Source organism: Lithobates pipiens, unplaced genomic scaffold (assembly GCF_037356315.1).
Source record: "Lithobates pipiens isolate NorthernLeopardFrog02 unplaced genomic scaffold, aLitPip1_a1.2 Scaffold_1, whole genome shotgun sequence".
NCBI classification, from domain to species: Eukaryota; Metazoa; Chordata; class Amphibia; order Anura; family Ranidae; genus Lithobates; species Lithobates pipiens.
This window is the reverse complement of record NW_027507685.1, coordinates 115,185,050-115,202,973: the sequence shown is the minus strand read 5'-3', so window position 1 is coordinate 115,202,973 and position 17,924 is coordinate 115,185,050. Positions and strand designations below refer to the sequence as shown.

The following is a 17,924-nucleotide window of genomic DNA, read 5'->3' as shown; positions in this document are numbered from 1 at the left end:
CCCATGCCAATGGCTTACGGAGCCCATGCCAATGGCTTACGGAGCCCATGCCAATGGCTTACTTACCCGTAACATCTGCTGCTGCCTCAGGTACTGCTGTTGCTGCTGTTCTGGTAACATCTGGGTGGGTCGGACCGCAGCCTGTACTGTCTGTGCGGTCATGTGACCCATCCCGGGCATCATGCTGGCCTGTGGCATCTGTTGGTGCTGAAATCTGATGGAACATAACCAGGAAATCACAGGCGGTTCACCACATCCAATGTATAGAATGCATAATTTGTCTCCTTCGGTTACCTCTGACCAGTCTGGGGATTGTGGGCGTAACCCGAGGCTTGTTGGTGGACGTAGCCGCTCGGCCTCTGCTGCATCTGACGCACAGGATCGATCAGGGTGCCACCCGAAGGTGGGAGGGAACTACCGTATGACTGGGCGCCATAGGCAGGTGGTACCAGTCCGCCACCCTGAGAGGGAGGTGGGTGCTGCTGCATGGGCACGTGGGAAGTGTACGTCGTATACCCCTAGACAGATAAAGGACATTACAAATAATAAAGTCTACAAAATCATTTAAAGCCAAACAATGGGAAGGTATAAAAAGACTAACCAATGCAGCACTGAAAGAATACATTTTAAATTAATTTTTAATAAAGTATTTTTTTTTTATTACAAGCAGTACCTGAGTTTGGCCTGGCATCAGCTTCTTAACCATACAGCAGAGCTTAGACAGTGAGTGGGTGGGTGGGGGGGGGGGGGGATGAGAGCCAATCAGTTGCACTGCATGCAAATGTTTTGACAAGGAGGAGAGAGCAGAGCTGATCTGTTTCCTGCTGCTCTTTTAGAGTCAGAGCCTGGGGGTGAGGACATCACTTTATTACTTAATTGTAAATCATGTCACCCACCTGGCTGTGCTATGTAGAAGGTCTGTGCAAATTTCAGGATTGGACAGAAAGAACGTGCATTAAAGTGGAAGAAAAGCCAGTCTATAATTGTATTGGTCAGTTTTATTAGAACAGCGAGAGACAGAATAACAAAAACATCCACAAAAACACCTTTCAAAAAAGTTATAAATGAATTAGCATTTTAATGAGGGAAATAAGAATTTGATCCCCTATCAATCAAGATTTCTGGCTCCCTGGTGTCTTCTATACAGGTAACAAGCTGAGATTAGGAGCACTCTCTTAAAAGGAGTGCTCCTAATCTCAGCTTGTTTCCTGTATAAAAGACACCTGTCCACAGAAGCAATCGATCAGATTCCAATCTCTCCACCATGACCAAAGAGCTATCCAAGGAAATCGGGGACAAGATTGTAGACCTACACAAGGCTGGGATGGGCTACAAGACCATCGCCAAGCAGCTTGGTGAGAGGGTGACAACAGTTGGTGCGATCATTATTCGCAAATGGAAAAAACACAAAATAACGGTCAGTCTCCCTCGGTCTGGGGCTCCATACAAGATCTTAGCTCGTGAAAGGTTCAATATTCATGAGAATGGTGAGGAATCAGCCCAGAGCTACACAGGAGAATCTTGTCAATGATCTCAGCTGGGACCATAGTCACCAAGAAAACAATCGGTAACACATTACACCGTGAAGGACTGAAAACTTGCATCCCCCGCAAGGTCCCCCTGCTTAGGAAATCACATGGACAGGTCCGTCTCAAGATTACTAATGAACATCTGAATGATTCCGAGGAGAACTGGGGGAAAGTGTTGTGGTCAGAGGAGACCAAAATTCAGATCTTTGGTATCAACTCAACTCGCCGTGTTTGGAGGAGGAGGAATGCTGCCTATGACCCCCAAGAACACCATTCCCCACCGTCATACATGGAGGTCCTATGACCCCAAGAACATCATTCCCCACCGTCATACATGCAGGACCTATGACCCCAAGAACACCATCCCCCACTGTCATACATGGAGGTGGAAACATTATGCTTTGGGGGTGTTTTTCTGCTAAGAGGACAGGACAACTTCACTGCATCAAAGGGATGATGGACGGAGCCATGCACCATCAAATCTTGGGTGAGAACCTCCTTCCCTCAGCAAGGGCACTGAAGATGGGTCATGGATGGGTCTTCCAGCATGACAATGACCCAAAACATACGGCCAAGACAACAAAGGAGTGGCTCAAGAAGAAGTACATTAAGATCCTGGAGTGGCCTAGCCAGTCTCCAGACCTTAATCCCATAGAAAATATGTGGAGGGAGCTTAAGGTTCGAGTCACCAAACGTCAGCCTGGAAACCTTACTGACTTGGGGAGGATCTGAAAAGAGGACAAAATCCCTCCTGAGATGTGTGAACCTGGAGGCCAACTCCAAGAAACGTCTGACCTCTGCAATCCCCAACAAGGGTTTCTCCACCAACTGCTAAGTCATGTTCTGTGAAGGGTTCACATACTTATTTCACTCATTAAAATGCAAATCAATTTATAACTTATTTTAAATGCATTTTCTGGATATTTTTGTTGTTATTCTCTTACTGTTATAATAAACCGACCAATAAAATGATAGACTGATCGATTCTTTGTCAGTGGGGCAAACGTACAAAATCAGCAGCCGATCAAATACTCCCCCCCTCCCCCCCAACTGTACTCACCCATTTTTAATCTGCTCCATTCATGTGATCCTGCAGCTCCGGCTCGCGGAGTGCTCAACAGCTGTCAATTCCAGGAGCTGCGACATCACCCATAGACTCCCATGGCCCAGCCATTGTCAGTGCTCCCTCCTCTCCCCTGCAACTGCCTCCCACTTACACAGGGAAGGCAGAGCTGCAGAATCACATGACTGGACTAAAAATAGGGCAAAGACGACAGGAATGTGAGAGAAGACGACGTACCTGGGAAGGTGTCATAGAGCCGTATGGAGGTGCGGGGGTCATCTGTCGGACAGGCTGGCCCATCATTCCCTGTGTCTGCTTAGGAAGGAAATATGGGATAATAAATGGTCTAGATGCAGATATACATTTCCCAATCTGACACCAACTCTTCCCTACAGCAGCCTTAACCGGTTCCCTCCCGGCCTATGGCAAGAGGACGCCGGCGATAACGTCTCGTCAATCAGCGTGGATGTCACAGGACCTCCTCCCGTCACATTCTGTCACTGGCTGCATCCACCGGATGGTGCCGATGACTAGTATACTGGCCCGCTGCCAGTACCATGTGATCGCTGTAACCAATCACAGGTCACATGACAGTTGTAAACAATGGATGGCTTCCTTTCAAGCCATCCAATGTATACAATTGTGTTGCAAACTGCGATTGGCCAGTGTGATCACATGGTACAGACAGGGCCAATCACAACAAAACAAACTGAATGAATCAATATCATTCAGTAAAAGGATTGCTTATAGCAATACAATTCATTGCTATGTGTAAAACATAATGTGTAATAAAAAGAATAAATAAATCCTGATCACTCCTCCAGAGTAAAATGTTACTATAATAATAAAAAAATAAAAATATGAAAGAATTTTTTTTTCCCTTCATACTGTCACTAGTGTCCTTGATCACCGTCACACCAGTTAGATGATGACGCTGTACTGGGGACGGATGGAAACAAAGAAATATGTATTTTTAAAAAAAATGTAATTCTCCAAGAACTTCTGACACAAAATGACAACTTCAAAAACCCGCCAAGTCTCTTACTCAATAACTTGAACTGTCTCAGGGGAAGGGAAGAGGTGGGAAGGGAAGAGAAGGGAAGAGAAAAAGGGAAGGGAAGAGAAAAAGGGAAGGGAAGAGAAAAAGGGAAGGGAAGAGAAAAAGGGAAGGGAAGAGAAAAAGGGAAGGGAAGAGAAGAGAGGGGAGTCGAGAGAAGAAGAGAAGACGAGAAGAGAAAAAAAGAAGAGAAAAAAAAAAAAAAAGAGAAAAAGAGAAGGGAAAGGAAGAGAAGAGAAGGGAAGGGAAGGGAAGAGAAAGGAAAGAGAAGGGAAGAGAAAGGAAAGAGAAGGGAAGAGAAAGGAAAGAGAAAGGAAAGAGAAAGGAAAGAGAAAGGAAAGAGAAAGGAAAGAGAAGGGAAGAGAAAGGAAAGAGAAGGGAAGAGAAAGGAAAGAGAAGGGAAGAGAAGGGAAGAGAAAGGAAAGAGAAGGGAAGAGAAAGGAAAGAGAAGGGAAGAGAAAGGAAGGGAAGAGAAAGGAAGGGAAGAGAAAGGAAGGGAAGAGAAAGGAAGGGAAGAGAAAGGAGGGGAAGAGAAGCTCGGCAATGGCGGCCACCGGTATCACCAGCACAGGTATCCGGGAATTCAGGGGCCACATACTTACCAGCTTGGCCTGCAGCTGCTGCCTCAGCATCTGTCCTTGTGTGATGGCATTCTGCGGCCGGTACAACATGGGCTTATAGGGATCCATCATCCCCCCCACACCAGGCGGTACACTTCCATACGGAGGCCGGGTCGGGACCACCTTCACCATATTCATCCGCGGGGGCCGGTATGGATCCATACGGGGGCCGCCTACGTTCAGGAAAAACAAGTGAATAAAAGGGGTGTTAAAATGAAGAAAATACCAGCAGAGAGCTTCCAAAACCCTATGGGGGGGGGGGGGTGGTAGGCGGTGCTCACCGGGGGGCAGAGGCTGGTTCTGGGTATATACACTTGGCGTTGCATAGGGAAGGCGCGATATTGATCCCGCCGCCTGGGGATGCAGCAGGTCGCTGGGAACTCCCATCTGATAAGGCATGGGGCGTCCTCCGCCAAGTCCGAACTCCTGTGTGGAAGAATACAAGGAAAGGAATCACGCCCCGATATTCCATGATAATAGCCAACATTTTTCAATCGTGGCACCAAATCTACATACACTAGAGCCACTTCGGTTCCTCCCTCTCCCCCAGACATTATGTATTTTCTGAAAGCAGAGACCATGTAGAATGAAAAAGGTGACAGTTGCAAATTTTTGTTTCATGTGATCTTTGCGCAACTGTTTATAACTAAACATACATTTTCTTGAAAAAAATTTTTTTTATTAATTTTAGTGAAAGAACTTCCACTAGGCGGCCCGAGCAGAAGTGGGAGCGGGTACCTGTCAAAACTAGGTACCTGCTCCCCCTCCCCCACCCTCCCAAAAAATAACATGCCAAATGTGACATATACGGGGGAGATGGGAGTGCTCAAAGCAGAACATCCCCTTTTGGGTGGCACTCAGCTCTAAAATATAAAAGAGGAAGTTACATCAAGTAAATGGATATCGAACTTTCCACGTTTTAAAATTGCACGTGCCTGCGAGATCGCCAAAAACAATGGTGCCCAATGGCACCGCGTGGCAGGCAGCTATCAAAGTGCAGTAACAACATATAGTTTCATAGTTAGTAAGGTTGAATAAAGACACCAGTCCATCCAGTTCAACCTGAGTGAGTGTCTACAATTGTCCCTATCCCTGTACATTGCACACTCACATCAGTCCCTACCCTCAAGGAGCCCACAATCCAAGGTCCCCATTCATATCCTAGGGCCAATTTTGGACAGAAGCCAATTAACCTACCTGCATGTCTTTGGATTGTGGGAGGAAACCGGAGTAACCGGAGGAAACCCACGCAGGCACAGGGAGAACATGCAAACTCCAGGCAGGTAGTGTCGTGGTTGGGATTCAAACCAGTTACTGCTAGGCGAGAGCGCTAACCACTATACCACTGTGCCGCCCTATAGTTTGGCGCCATTCCACGAGTGTACGCAATTTAAAGCATGACATGTTTGGTATCTGTGTACTCAGCGTAACATCATATTTATATAACATCTTACACAATATAGAAAAAAAAAGTTCCGTTACTGTATTTTTTAATTCATGAAAGTTTAGCCCCCCCCCCCCCCCACGAAAAAAAAAAAAAAACTTGTTTGAAAAATTGCTGCTCAAATACATGCCACATAAAAAGTTGCAACGACCATCATCTTATTTATTCCCTAAGCTCTCTGCTAAAAAAAATTATATATATATATATATACACACACACACACACACATATATATATATATATATATATACAAATTATATATATATATATTTTTTTTTAGCAGAGCCAGAGAGCTTAGGGAATAAGATGGTCGTTGCAACTTTTTATTTGAGCAGCAATTTTTCAAATTAGTTTTTTTTGTGGGGTAAAAAAACCTACATGAATTAAAAAAAAAATGCACTAAAGTTGGCCCAATTTTTTTCTTTATTGTGAAAGATGATTTTACATCAAGAAAATAGATACCCACCATGTCGCGCTTTAAAAATGCGCACACTTGTGGAATGGCGCCAAAGCAGTATTTCCAAATCTGCATAGGCAACATTTTACAAAGATTTACAGGTTACGTGTTTAGATTTAAGGAGGAGTGTCGGAAGGCTCAAGACATTCCAATTGCTCTTGTAGAGTGGGCCGTGACCGGAAAGGGGGGCCCCTGCCCCTTCAAGGCGTAGGCTTGTACTACAATCTGTCTGACCTTATCCCTGTGGATGACCAGATAAGGCGACTTGCAGGACAAGGCTGACATTTCCGAAACCCTCCTGGCCAATGTTATGGCCACTAGGAAAACCACTTTCTCTGAAAGGGTCAACAAAGGAATCTCCCTGATATTCTCAAACGGTGGCTTTTGAAGCACCAACACCAGATTCAAATCCCTCGGAGGTAACGGTGGACGCACCGGAGGGACTACATGTCGTACCCCCTGAACAAAGGTAATGAATGAGACACCAGGGGTTGCTGAAAAAAAAAAAAAAAAAAAAAGACAGCCAGAGCTGAAATTTGCCCCTTAATGGTGCTCAATGCCAACTTCTGGTCTACACCTTGCTGAAGAAACAGCAGGATCCTGGATATAGAAAAGGAGCGCGGATGCCACCCTTTCTCCTCACACATGGAGATATAGGCCTTCCAGGTACGATGATATATCTTCCGCAAAGAAGATTTCCGTGCCCTCAACATAGTCGGGATCACCGAGTCCGAAAGACCCCGGTTCCTCAGTACCTGGCTCTCAATAGCCATGCCATTAAAGCCAGCGATGGTAAAGCAGGGTGAAAGATTGGACCTTGAGATAGGAGGTCCTCTCGCAGCGGCAGTCGCCAGGGAGCGTCTGCCACCAGACACACCAGGTCTGCGTACCAGGGCCGCTGAGGCCACAACTGGGGCCACCAGGATTACTGGGATCCCCTTGGCTTCCACTCTGCGCCGCAGACGTGGCAACAGTTTTAGCGGAGGAAAAGCGTAGATCAGCTGGTACTGATCCCACGGAGCCACCAGCGTGTCCGACGCGTCTGCCCACGGATCTCTTGTCCTGGACACGAATCGCGGCACCTTCCGATTGAGGCGGGAAGCCAATAGATCCACATCTGGTGTGCCCCATTTCAGGCACAACAGCCTAAATATCTCCGGATGCAATGCCCATTCTCCTGGGTCCAAAATCTGCCGACTCAGATAGTCCGCCTGCCAATTCTCCACCCCCGGCATGTAAATGGCCGACAGGGCCGGAAACGTGTCGCTCTTCCCACTGAAGTATGCGAGCGACCTCCCGAGCAGCGGCTGAGCTTCTGGTACCCCCTTGGCGATTTATGTACGCCACCGCCGTCGCGTTGTCTGACAGTATCCTGGTCGGACGGCCTTGAAGACACATCGACCACGTGTGGAGACACAGCCTGATCACTCTCAATTTGAGAAGATTGATCAGCAACTTGGATTCGTCCGTTGACCAGAGGCCCTGAGCCGACTGAATCCCCATCACTCCACCCCAGCCTGATAGACTGGCATCCGTAGTGATCACCGTCCATTTCAGAGGAAGAAATGATTTTCCGGACTGAATCACCGGGGACCTCAACCACCAGATCAGAGAGTCCCCGACTGGCTGGCTCACCTGGACCTGTCGATCCAGGGACAATGGAGATTTGACCCATTTTGTCAAAATCTCCTTCTGCAGGACTCTGGTGTGGAACTGGGAATAAGGTACTGCCTCGAAGGAGGCTACCATGAGCCCCAGTACTCGCATGCAAAAGTGGAGCGACGACCACTTGCGGTTAATCAGTAGTTTGACCGCAGATCTGAGAATCTGCAATTTGTCTGAGGGGGAGAAAGACCCTCGCTTCCCTGGAGTTGAATAGTAAACCTAGGTACTCCAGACGCTGGGTCGGTACAATCACCGACTTCTTTAGGTTCAACAGCCACCCAAATTCTCGCAGAGTATGCATGGTGATCGCCACATCCTCCTCAAATTCTGAGAAGGAAGATGCTCTCAGGAGGATCCTGATCCCGCGTTGTCGCAGCAACGCCAATACTGGAGCCAGTACTTTGGTAAAGACTCGGGGGGCTGATGCCAGGCCAAAAGGAAGAGCCACAAATTGGTAGTGGGCTTCCCCGACTGCCAAACGCAGAAATTTTTGATGCCGAAGGCATATGTGTATGTGCAGGTATGCATCCTGGATGACCAAGGATGCCAGGTAGTCCCCTTGATGGAGTGCAGCGATTACTGAGCGAACTGATTCGATTCTGAACCTCTGCACTTTTACAAAGTGATTGAGGGTTTTTAAGTCCAAGATTGGACGTACCCCTTCCTTCTTGGGAACCACAGATTTGAGTAGAACCCCTGGAAGCGTTCCGATTCCGGAACTGGTGCAATCATCCCCCGATTCAGCAAGTCCCTCACCGCCCCTAACAGGGCCTCCCAGCAAACCAGGGACGCGGGTATGCTGGAGGGGAAGATTCTGTTCGGCGGCCAAGAGAGAAACTATCTTGCAGCCTGTAGAAATCAGGTCGCAGACCCATTGGTCGGATAACCGGGAGGTCCACCGGGCTGCAAACTCCCGAAGGCGACCCCCCCTCCCGATACGTGGGTTGGGGCAAACCTTCATGCAGTAGCACTTTTGTTCGCAGGCTTGCGGTTCCAGGGACGCTTTTGACCGTCCGTGGACATCCTGTCGGGCTGGGAATGTTTTGTCGAAGCACTGGGCGGACGAGAAAGTCGCTTGTGAGCGGAAAAAGAATGCCCTTGCCAGCGGTGTGGCTCCTTAGCCTTCCTGGCCTGTATGAGTAGTGTACTCTTACCACCCGTGGCATTTTTAATAATGTCATCCAACGAAGTTCCAAAGAGCCGGTCGCCAAGGAAGGGAAGATCCGTCAGGGCTTTCTTGGATGCCTGGTCAGCAGACCAGCATTTTAGCCAAATCAGGCACCTCAGCTGACACTGAAGCCCTGAATAACAGAGGGAGAGTATCCAGGGCCGCGTCACAAACGTACTTAAGGCCTTGCACTAGTTGGTCTGCTAGTTCCACGCAGACAGGGGAGGCCTTTTTCTCTCCCAATTCGCGGTGCAAAAGTTTTGCCCACTCAGTGTCTGCGACACCAGTGCGGATGCCAGTACTGCTCGCACGGCCGACCCCACAACCGTAAACAAGGAACGAGCCACCGCCTCAGCCTTCCTATCCATGGGATCCTTCAATGCAGGAGTCCCCTCAACTGGGATCGTGGTTACTTTATTTAACCTAGATACTGGGGGGTCCATGACCAGAGAAGGCTTTCCTTAAAGGGGTAACGCACTGCCATGTTTTTGGGGACCGAAAAGGTCCTTTGCGGCCGACCAGATTCCCTGTAGATGAACTTGTCAAAACAAGTCAAGTATGGGAACACCTTAGGTATATGTGCTGGCTTGCGGGACCCAAAAGGGACCGATACATCAGCAGAGGGATCTGCTAGCTCCTGGATCTTCAGGGTATCACGCACAGCTGTGATAAGTGCTCCAACAAGCGATTTGTCGCGCCTGGACCCGGAATCATCCTCGCTGTCCAAATGGTCCTGGTCAGCCTAGTCTGATAGGTCAGAGCAGGGGTCATCAGCCGCAGCAGGGCCAGAGTCTGCATCAGAGCTCTCCCCAGAGGATGGGGGGGCCTTTTACGCGCACCTTTCCTTCCACGCACCGCCTCTATTTTAGCAACAAAAGAGTTAAGGACCGCTGTCAGGGTGTCCATGGGCACAGCGCAGGTGACCCGGTTGCAATAGCCTGGATTTCGGGGGAAGAAACACCAGTTTCTGAATCCATGCTGACCCTATCCTGTCTGCCACCTGCAAGGGGACTTAGGACAGTAAAGGTCCCACCCTCCTGCTGCCACCGCCTGGGGGGGCGTTCCTAGCGCCAGACTCACCACCCAGGGATGTTCTGTGATGGTTACTAGCCGTGCCTGTAGTCCCCAGGAGGTGACTCAGGAGCAGAGTGAGGAAACTGTCGGCAGCAGCAGTAGAAAATAGTGGTCAAACGATCTGCAGAGCTTGCCCCAGCGTTCAGGAAATGGCCATCCACTGTCCTGTATACACAGTGGACACAGGAAACAGCATGTGAGAGCACAAGTAATGCTGTCACAAGAGAACCACGGTGAAAAAAACGCTCGGACTTCAAAAAAATGGCCGCCAATGCAACCAATAGGAAAATCTACTAGAAAATCACCGCTGAGGCTCACCAGGGGAACCTGCTCTGCCCTCAGTCAAAATGGCCACCGGACAGTGCCATGCGGTGAAAGGGAAAATCATCAAACTGCGCTGCCTTAAACCAGCAAGAATACCTCCACAGACATCTTTTGGGACCCCCCACACAGGGACCAGGACCACCGCTAGCTGTACAGATCCCCCACAGGTGAGATACCCAGCGAACCCCATACACACACCGCCCGCAGCACATGCAGCCGGGGGGGGGGGGAGGAAGATAGGGACGTGGGAGAGAAGAAAAAGGTGGGTGAGGTGACCCCCGAATCGACCTCCCAGGGAATGCCCAGCTGCTCAACCCCCCGAGGAGGGAGAGCCGTACTTACCAGTCCTGAAGAGCTGGGAGACATTCCATCACAGACCCACTCCTGTGCAGTTACAGGATGGCTGCTGGACCGGTATACTGTGATCCAGACATCAGTAGCCCGGTCATATGTATACCCCGGAGCATTGAAGCTCACCGACCACCTCTGGAGCTGAGGTATGTCGTGGCCTGCCGAGCCTTAGCTGCGACCTGCATACGCTCGATGGCCAGACTGGGGGGACTACAAGGATAACTCAACCAGCCTGTCACCCAGCCGGCAGTTGATAGAAGATCCCAGGATCTTTCATTCTGCGCAAAAGCATCAATCCTGCATCAAAAAAATGGACCAAAGGGCCCACAGGGTTCCTAAGTCATTCTCCTTCACTAGGCAAAATAAAACTGAGCCTGCTGGGGAAGCAGGGAGGGTTGTTATCACAGGGTCCGCCCCCTGGGCGGTACTGACAATTCTGTGTATTGTGTTACTATTTTGCCTAGTTCTCCTAATGGCAGGCTAACAAACCCACCTAGTTACAGAGAGGAGCTGTCGGTCGGTGAATATAAGAGAAAGAACGATATCTAAACGATGGCCGGCAGCTGCACCCTTCAGCCAGATATCGCCGCTCAAAGCCCGGGACGTCATATGATGTACTGCGGGTGGGAAATGGTTAAATTAGATTTTTTCCCCAAAAAATTGTGTTTAAAAAAAAAATTGCTCCGCAAATGGCATGCGACATATAAAAATTGCAACACCCACCATTTTATTCTATAGGACCTCTACTAAAAAAAAAAAAAAAAAAAAAATGGTTTTGGGAATTCCAAGTAATTTTCTAGCAAAAAAATAAATAAATAATTACGATTTTCCAAGTCGGAGGGAAATGACAGAACTGGCCCAGCAGGGAAGGGGTTAAAATGTTCCTATTTTGTCAAGGATTACCTCTGCTGCTTTGTTGGTCGCTTGGCGGCTTTTCTTTTTTTTGCTTTGCTTCTTCCGTTCCTCGCTTCCGCCGGTGCCGCCCACTCCACCTTTGTCCACTTTCAGCGGGTCAATGGGCTTCTTCTCTGGCTCGCTGCTTGTGGGGGTGGGTGGCTCCTCGTCCTCAGGCGGGAGGGGGAGGGGCTCCAGGTAGTAGGTACGTGCCTTGGGTTTTAGGTGAGTGTGGTAAAGGAGTAGGCGCTGCTGCTCCTCCATCCGGGAGACGCGCCGATCCACCCGCACCGTCCCAAACCACCCCCAGGAGAGAGGAGCCGACTGCTTCAACCCTTCAAACAGGTCCCAAGGGGAGATCTTTTGCTTGGTGGAGACTTGAAGGCCCTAAAAAAGGATAGAAAAAAAAAAACGCACAAAATTATAAAGGAACAAATCCAAGATGAACTCCAGGCAGATACAGAGATGAACGGAGTGTGTGGGAGCCAATCCATGTGTCTTCAATGTATCTCCCCGGAGTTCAGCTTTACACTCACAGAACGATTAGAAGATTTCCCGGTCACATGACACTCACCTCTTTTTTGAAAATGGAGTCAAACCCGGCGATCTTGTTTCCTTTGGTGTCTATCAGCGATCCCTGCGGCTCACACGTCACCACGTCTCTCATTTGCTTCGGTAATGGCAACAACTGGCGGACTTTCTCCAGACTCTCCGACTGCCGATCTCCCAACTCCTTCTACAGAGAGAACAAGAGACAGTATAGAGGGTGGAAAACCGAGACCGGCCCGGGGAGGGGGAACAGAACCTTACCCTCAGCTTCTTCACCAGGTTCATGTACGCCCGTTTGTTCTCCTCCATGCTGCCCTGAGAAATGCTGGACATATCCGCCGCCAACGTTCCATTAATCAGGACACTCAGCATGTCCAGCACTGTGGTGAAGAGCTCGCTGCAAAGCAAGACATACTTGTTACATGAGTGTGTATGTTGGTCACCTGTCAGCAGCCGCTCTGTATACCCAACCGCTGTATCTACCCGACCGCGAGCGGTCCCTCTATATACCCGACCGCGAGCGGTCCCTCTATATACCCGACCGCGAGCGGTCCCTCCATCTACCCAACCACGAGCAGACGCTCTATATACCTAACCATGAGCTCCCGCTCTATATACCCAACCGCTCCATCTACCCGACCACGAGCGGACACTCTAATTACCTAACCGCGAGCTCCCGCTCTATTTACCTGACCGCTCTATATACCGGACTGCTCTATCTACTCGACCGCCCGCTCTATATACCCGACCACGAGTGCCAGCTCTATATACCCGACCGCAAGCACCCGCTCTATATACCCGACTGCGAGTGCCCACTCTATATACCAGACCGCTCTATCTACCCGACCGCAGGCGCCCACTCTATCTACCCAACCGCCCGCTCTATATACCCAACCACTCTATCTACCCGACCACGAGCAGACGCTCTATATACCTAACCGCGAAATCCCGCTCTATTTACCTGACCGCTCTATATACCGACCGCCCGCTCTATATACTCGAAAACCCGCTCTATATACCCAACCGCGAGCGCCCGCTCTATATACCCGGCTGCGAGCGCCTGCTCTATATACCCAGCTGCCCGCTCTATATACCCAACCATGAGCGGACGCTCTATATACCCGGCAGTGAGCGCCCGCTCCATATACCCGACCGCAAGCGCCCGCTCTATATACCCGACCGCAAGCGCCCGCTCCATATACCCGACCGCAAGCGCCCGCTCCATATACCCGACCGCAAGCGCCCGCTCCATATACCCGACCGCAAGCGCCCGCTCCATATACCCGACCGCAAGCGCCCGCTCCATATACCCGACCGCAAGCGCCCGCTCCATATACCCGACCGCAAGCGCCCGCTCCATATACCCGACCGCAAGCGCCGGCTCCATATACCCGACCGCAAGCGCCCGCTCCATATACCCGACCGCAAGCGCCCGCTCCATATACCCGACCGCAAGCGCCCGCTCCATATACCCGACCGCAAGCGCCCGCTCCATATACCCGACCACTCTATCTACCCGACCACAAGCAGACGCTCTATATACCTAACCGCGAGCTCCCGCTCTATTTACCTGACCGCTCTATATACACAACCACGAACGCTCGCTCTATATACCGACCGCCCGCTCTATATACCCGACTGCGAGCGCTCGCTCTATCTACTCGGCCACTCTATATACCCAACCGTGAGCACCTGCTCTATATACCCAACCGCTCTATTTACCCGACCGCGAGTGCCTGCTCTATATACCCGACTGGCCGCTCTATATACACGACCGTGAGCACCCACTCTATATACCCGACCGTGAGCACCCACTCTATATACCCGACCGCGAGTGCCCGCTCCATATACCCGACCGCTCGCTCTATATACCCGACCATGAGCGCTCGCTCTATATACCCGACCATGAGCGCTCGCTCTATATACCCAACCATGAGTGGACGCGCTATATACCCAACCAGCCGCTCTATATAACCAACCGTGAGCACCCGCTCTATATACCCGACTGCCCACTCTATATGCCCGACAGCAACCGCCCACTCTATATACCCAACCGCTCTATATACCCGACCGCGAGTGCCTGCTCTATATACCCGACTGGCCGCTCTATATCCCGGCCGCGAGCACCCACTCTATATACCCGACCGCGAGCACCCACTCTATATACCCGACCGCGAGCACCCACTCTATATACCCGACCGCGAGCACCCACTCTATATACCCGACCGCGAGCACCCACTCTATATACCCGACCGCGAGCGCTAGCACTATATACCGGGCCGCCCGCTCTATATACCCGACCATGAGCGCTCGCTCTATAAACCCGACTGCCCACTCTATATACCCAACCATGAGCGGACGCTCTATATACCCAACCGCCCACTCTACATACCCAACCATGAGCGGACGCTCTATATACCCAACCAGCCGCTCTATATAACCAACCGTGAGCACCCGCTCTATATACCCGACTGCCCACTATATGCCCGACCGCAAGCGCCCACTCTATATACCCAACCGCTCTATATACCTGACAGCAAGCACCCGCTCTATATATCCGACCGCCCGCTCTATATACCCGACCGCAGCCTCCCGCTCTATATACCCGACCACCCGCTCTATATACCCACCCGTGAGCGGCCGGTTTTCTAGATTGCCGATTGCACTGCATTACATTCTTTCCCCAGTGTACACTGGCCGGGGACACAGACAACCGGAAGTGACGCTATACATGTCCAGCAGCGGCCCATCCGTTAGGGGTGACGCCGCCTCTCTCCAGGCCAACTCCCCTATATGCAATGGATAGAATCATGCATAGCATGAATCTATCCATGGTTGCCACGGCCGCCCCTATTCACTTAGATCATGCCCTCTAATTTGCCGCACTTAGATTGCGCCCTCTTGTTTTTGTTTTAAATGCTTTTGAGAAAGTGAATTACTTATTGGATTGCATGTCCACTGTGCCGCTGCTGATTATATCCAGGAGTAGGACGGCCCATTCCGTCGTCTGCTGGGTGCTGCGCTGAACCGTGTCAAACATTCCGCCCACCTGGAGATGACAGAAAACCAAAATAAAAGGAACCAGTAAAAGGAACCAGACCGGCGGCGCGGGGATTCTTTTATCTGCACACAGAGGGATAAATTAATGAGGAAAACTCACCAGGTTCAGCCGGAGCTTCAAGACGTCGTGCAGCAGCTGAGGAGTCTTACAATCATCCTGATACTGATCTTCTCTCCAGTTAGTAACAATCTGAAAACCAAATCACATCAGCTGAAGAACGAACACAAATCATGCCGTGTGCTAACCCCTACCCAGGCATCCCAATACACCCGGGGGGGGGGGGGGGGGGGTCAGGACTGTCTGACCTCTGTGATTGACTGCCACAGTGGTCACATGATTGGGAGTCGGTCCTGCCAGCTCTTGATCATTACTAGAGAGCAGGAGCCCCCTATGACCACTCAGTCACTGTGCTCCGGGCACGCTCTCAGCATAGAAACCCCCGGCAGCCTATGGACGCAAATGTGCGGCGTGCGGGCGTTAAAGCTCAAACCTTTTTTGGTTATGTGGGCAGCAAGATGTTCCTTCAAGCTGCTCATGGTAAGCACATAAGAGTTTTAAGCAGTCAGTTGGCATGTTAAAAGACCAAAAGTCTGGACACCTGACCATCACAATGGACAAGAACCACGGCTATTATGATGGAGCTGCCCCTCCCCCCGCAAGGTTGTTAAAGCAGAGCTTCACCCAAAAGGGGAAGTTCCTCTTTAAGGTTTCCTCACCCCCTTCTGATTTTACAAATGCCACTTTAATGTTTTTTTTGGGGGGGTTCCTGGTTTTGACAGGTACCTGCTCCCACGTCCCCTCAGATCCCCTTGTGGCTTCAGAGGATGTGCCAACTGCGGTCCCCCCAGTCTTCTGGGACCTGCGGGAGGGGAAGGGGGCCCCTCCAGCTGTGATGGAACTACAAATCCCATCATGACCCTGCCTCTAGTAGTCAAGCCTGTGATGGTCGGGGTCCTGCAATGTCTCATGGGACTTGTAGTTTCACCAAAGCTGGAGGGCCAAGGTTGCTTACCCCCTCTGCCTTAGGTGATCCAAGTAGAAATTCCCCTCCCCTCCCACAGGTCCCAGAAGACTGGGGGACCCTTGGCTCTGACGCGCACAAGCTGTCACAGCCGGGTGACCACAGTTAAAGTGGAGTTCCACCCAAAAATGGAACTTCTGCTTTAAGCCCTCCTCGTCCCCTTACATGCCACATTTGACATGTAATTTTTTTTTTGGGGGGGGGGGGGGGGGGGGGGGGGAGTGGGGGGCTTCATTAGGAGAGGGACTTCCTCCTTCCGCCCAGGGACTGCCCAGGGACTGCCAAGGCGACTCCTTACTCCTTAGGCGGCCCCTCCCTCTAGACGATCTCCTGAGAGATCGCTTGTCCACTCCGGGAGTGCAGCACGACTCACGCATGCGTCATGCGTGCCCGGCCGTGAAGGTGAAAGTTGTCACGGCCGGGTGCCCAGAGTAGCAATGGAGAGGAGGGGGAGAGGAGCGACGCTCCAGTTGGCCGCATCGCTGGACCATGGAACAGGTAAGTGTCGGTTTATTAAAAGTCAGCAACTACACTATTTGTAGCTGCTAACTTTTAATAAACATAAAAAGCCTGGAACTCCACTTTAAAATGCCCGGCGCCAGGGTCTGAGGATGGGCGAAGAAAATGGCACAACGCTGGATCCTTGGACAGGTGAGCGTCTGTTTTTTTTAAAGGGCCAATGTACAGCGGCAGACGTTTTACCACACGGATGACTGCAGGAATCGCACCGCATTCCTGTTCAAATTGCATGCGATTCTTTTGCAGTACGATTTGAGCCCATTCATTTTGTATGGGCTCAAATCACACTGCAAAGGTTTCGGTTATTGGGAGCTCATGCAAGTACTCAGTTATCAGTGCCTCCCTCATAGGAACCCATTTCAGGACTCACAGAAGAGATTTGCTATCAATCAGCTTATCCCCGATAGATGTGCGGAGCCCACGGGAGGAATTTCTCATCCTGATCCCACGTGTCCCCCATAGTAACCCAAACAGAAAGTGAAGGAGAGAAATTGCCAAGCAAAAAGACGGGTCACTTACCTGCTGCACTTGGCCATAAAGGGATGCCAGGAGCCCCTCCCTCTGCTCATCTTGTCCTTTTAAACACGTTAGGACCAAGGACAGAAACGGCTGCTGACTCAGCAAAGACATGCTAAAATAAAAAAGCGACAACAAAAATCAGTCCTGCGGGTCTTCAAAAGGGTTAATTTACCCTAGTCACGGACCACACGCTGCAGTTGTACTGTGGCAGGTTGGCTTCCCCTGTGCGAATCGCCGTCATTGTATGTCGGGCGCGCCCACGGCGATTCATGTGCACATTCACGAGCAGGGAAGCCAACCAGCGGGTCCTCGATGTCAGCCGGCCACCCGCGATCCCTCCAGAGACAGGCAGAGCAGGGATCTGTCAGTGTTATCAAACAGGCTCCCCTGCGTGAATCACCGTCATTGTATGTCGGGCGCGCATGCCCATTCACAAGCAGGGAAGCCAACCAGCAGGTCCTCGATGTCCGTCGTCCACCCACGATCCCTCCAGAGACAGGCAGAATGGGGATCTGTCAGTGTTAACAAACAGATCCCCATTCTGTCAGGGGAGGGAGAGACAGATCTGCCGTTCCTAGTGATCAGGAACAGCGATCTCTCTACTCCTCC

At 50.7% G+C, this 17,924-nt stretch overlaps 1 protein-coding gene across 1 annotated transcript in view; it reads right to left on the bottom strand.

Moving 5' to 3' along the window:
- MED12 (mediator complex subunit 12) overlaps positions 1-17,924 on the bottom strand; it is a gene marked incomplete in the record, with an annotated part of 85,453 nt that overhangs the window by 6,977 nt on the left and 60,552 nt on the right. Inside the window, 11 exon segments of the mRNA XM_077474366.1 lie at positions 67-214; positions 295-518; positions 2,830-2,907; positions 4,252-4,442; positions 4,551-4,695; positions 11,656-12,033; positions 12,221-12,382; positions 12,457-12,592; positions 15,135-15,244; positions 15,356-15,445; positions 17,316-17,427. Coding sequence (XP_077330492.1) covers positions 67-214; positions 295-518; positions 2,830-2,907; positions 4,252-4,442; positions 4,551-4,695; positions 11,656-12,033; positions 12,221-12,382; positions 12,457-12,592; positions 15,135-15,244; positions 15,356-15,445; positions 17,316-17,427 — 1,774 coding nt within the window.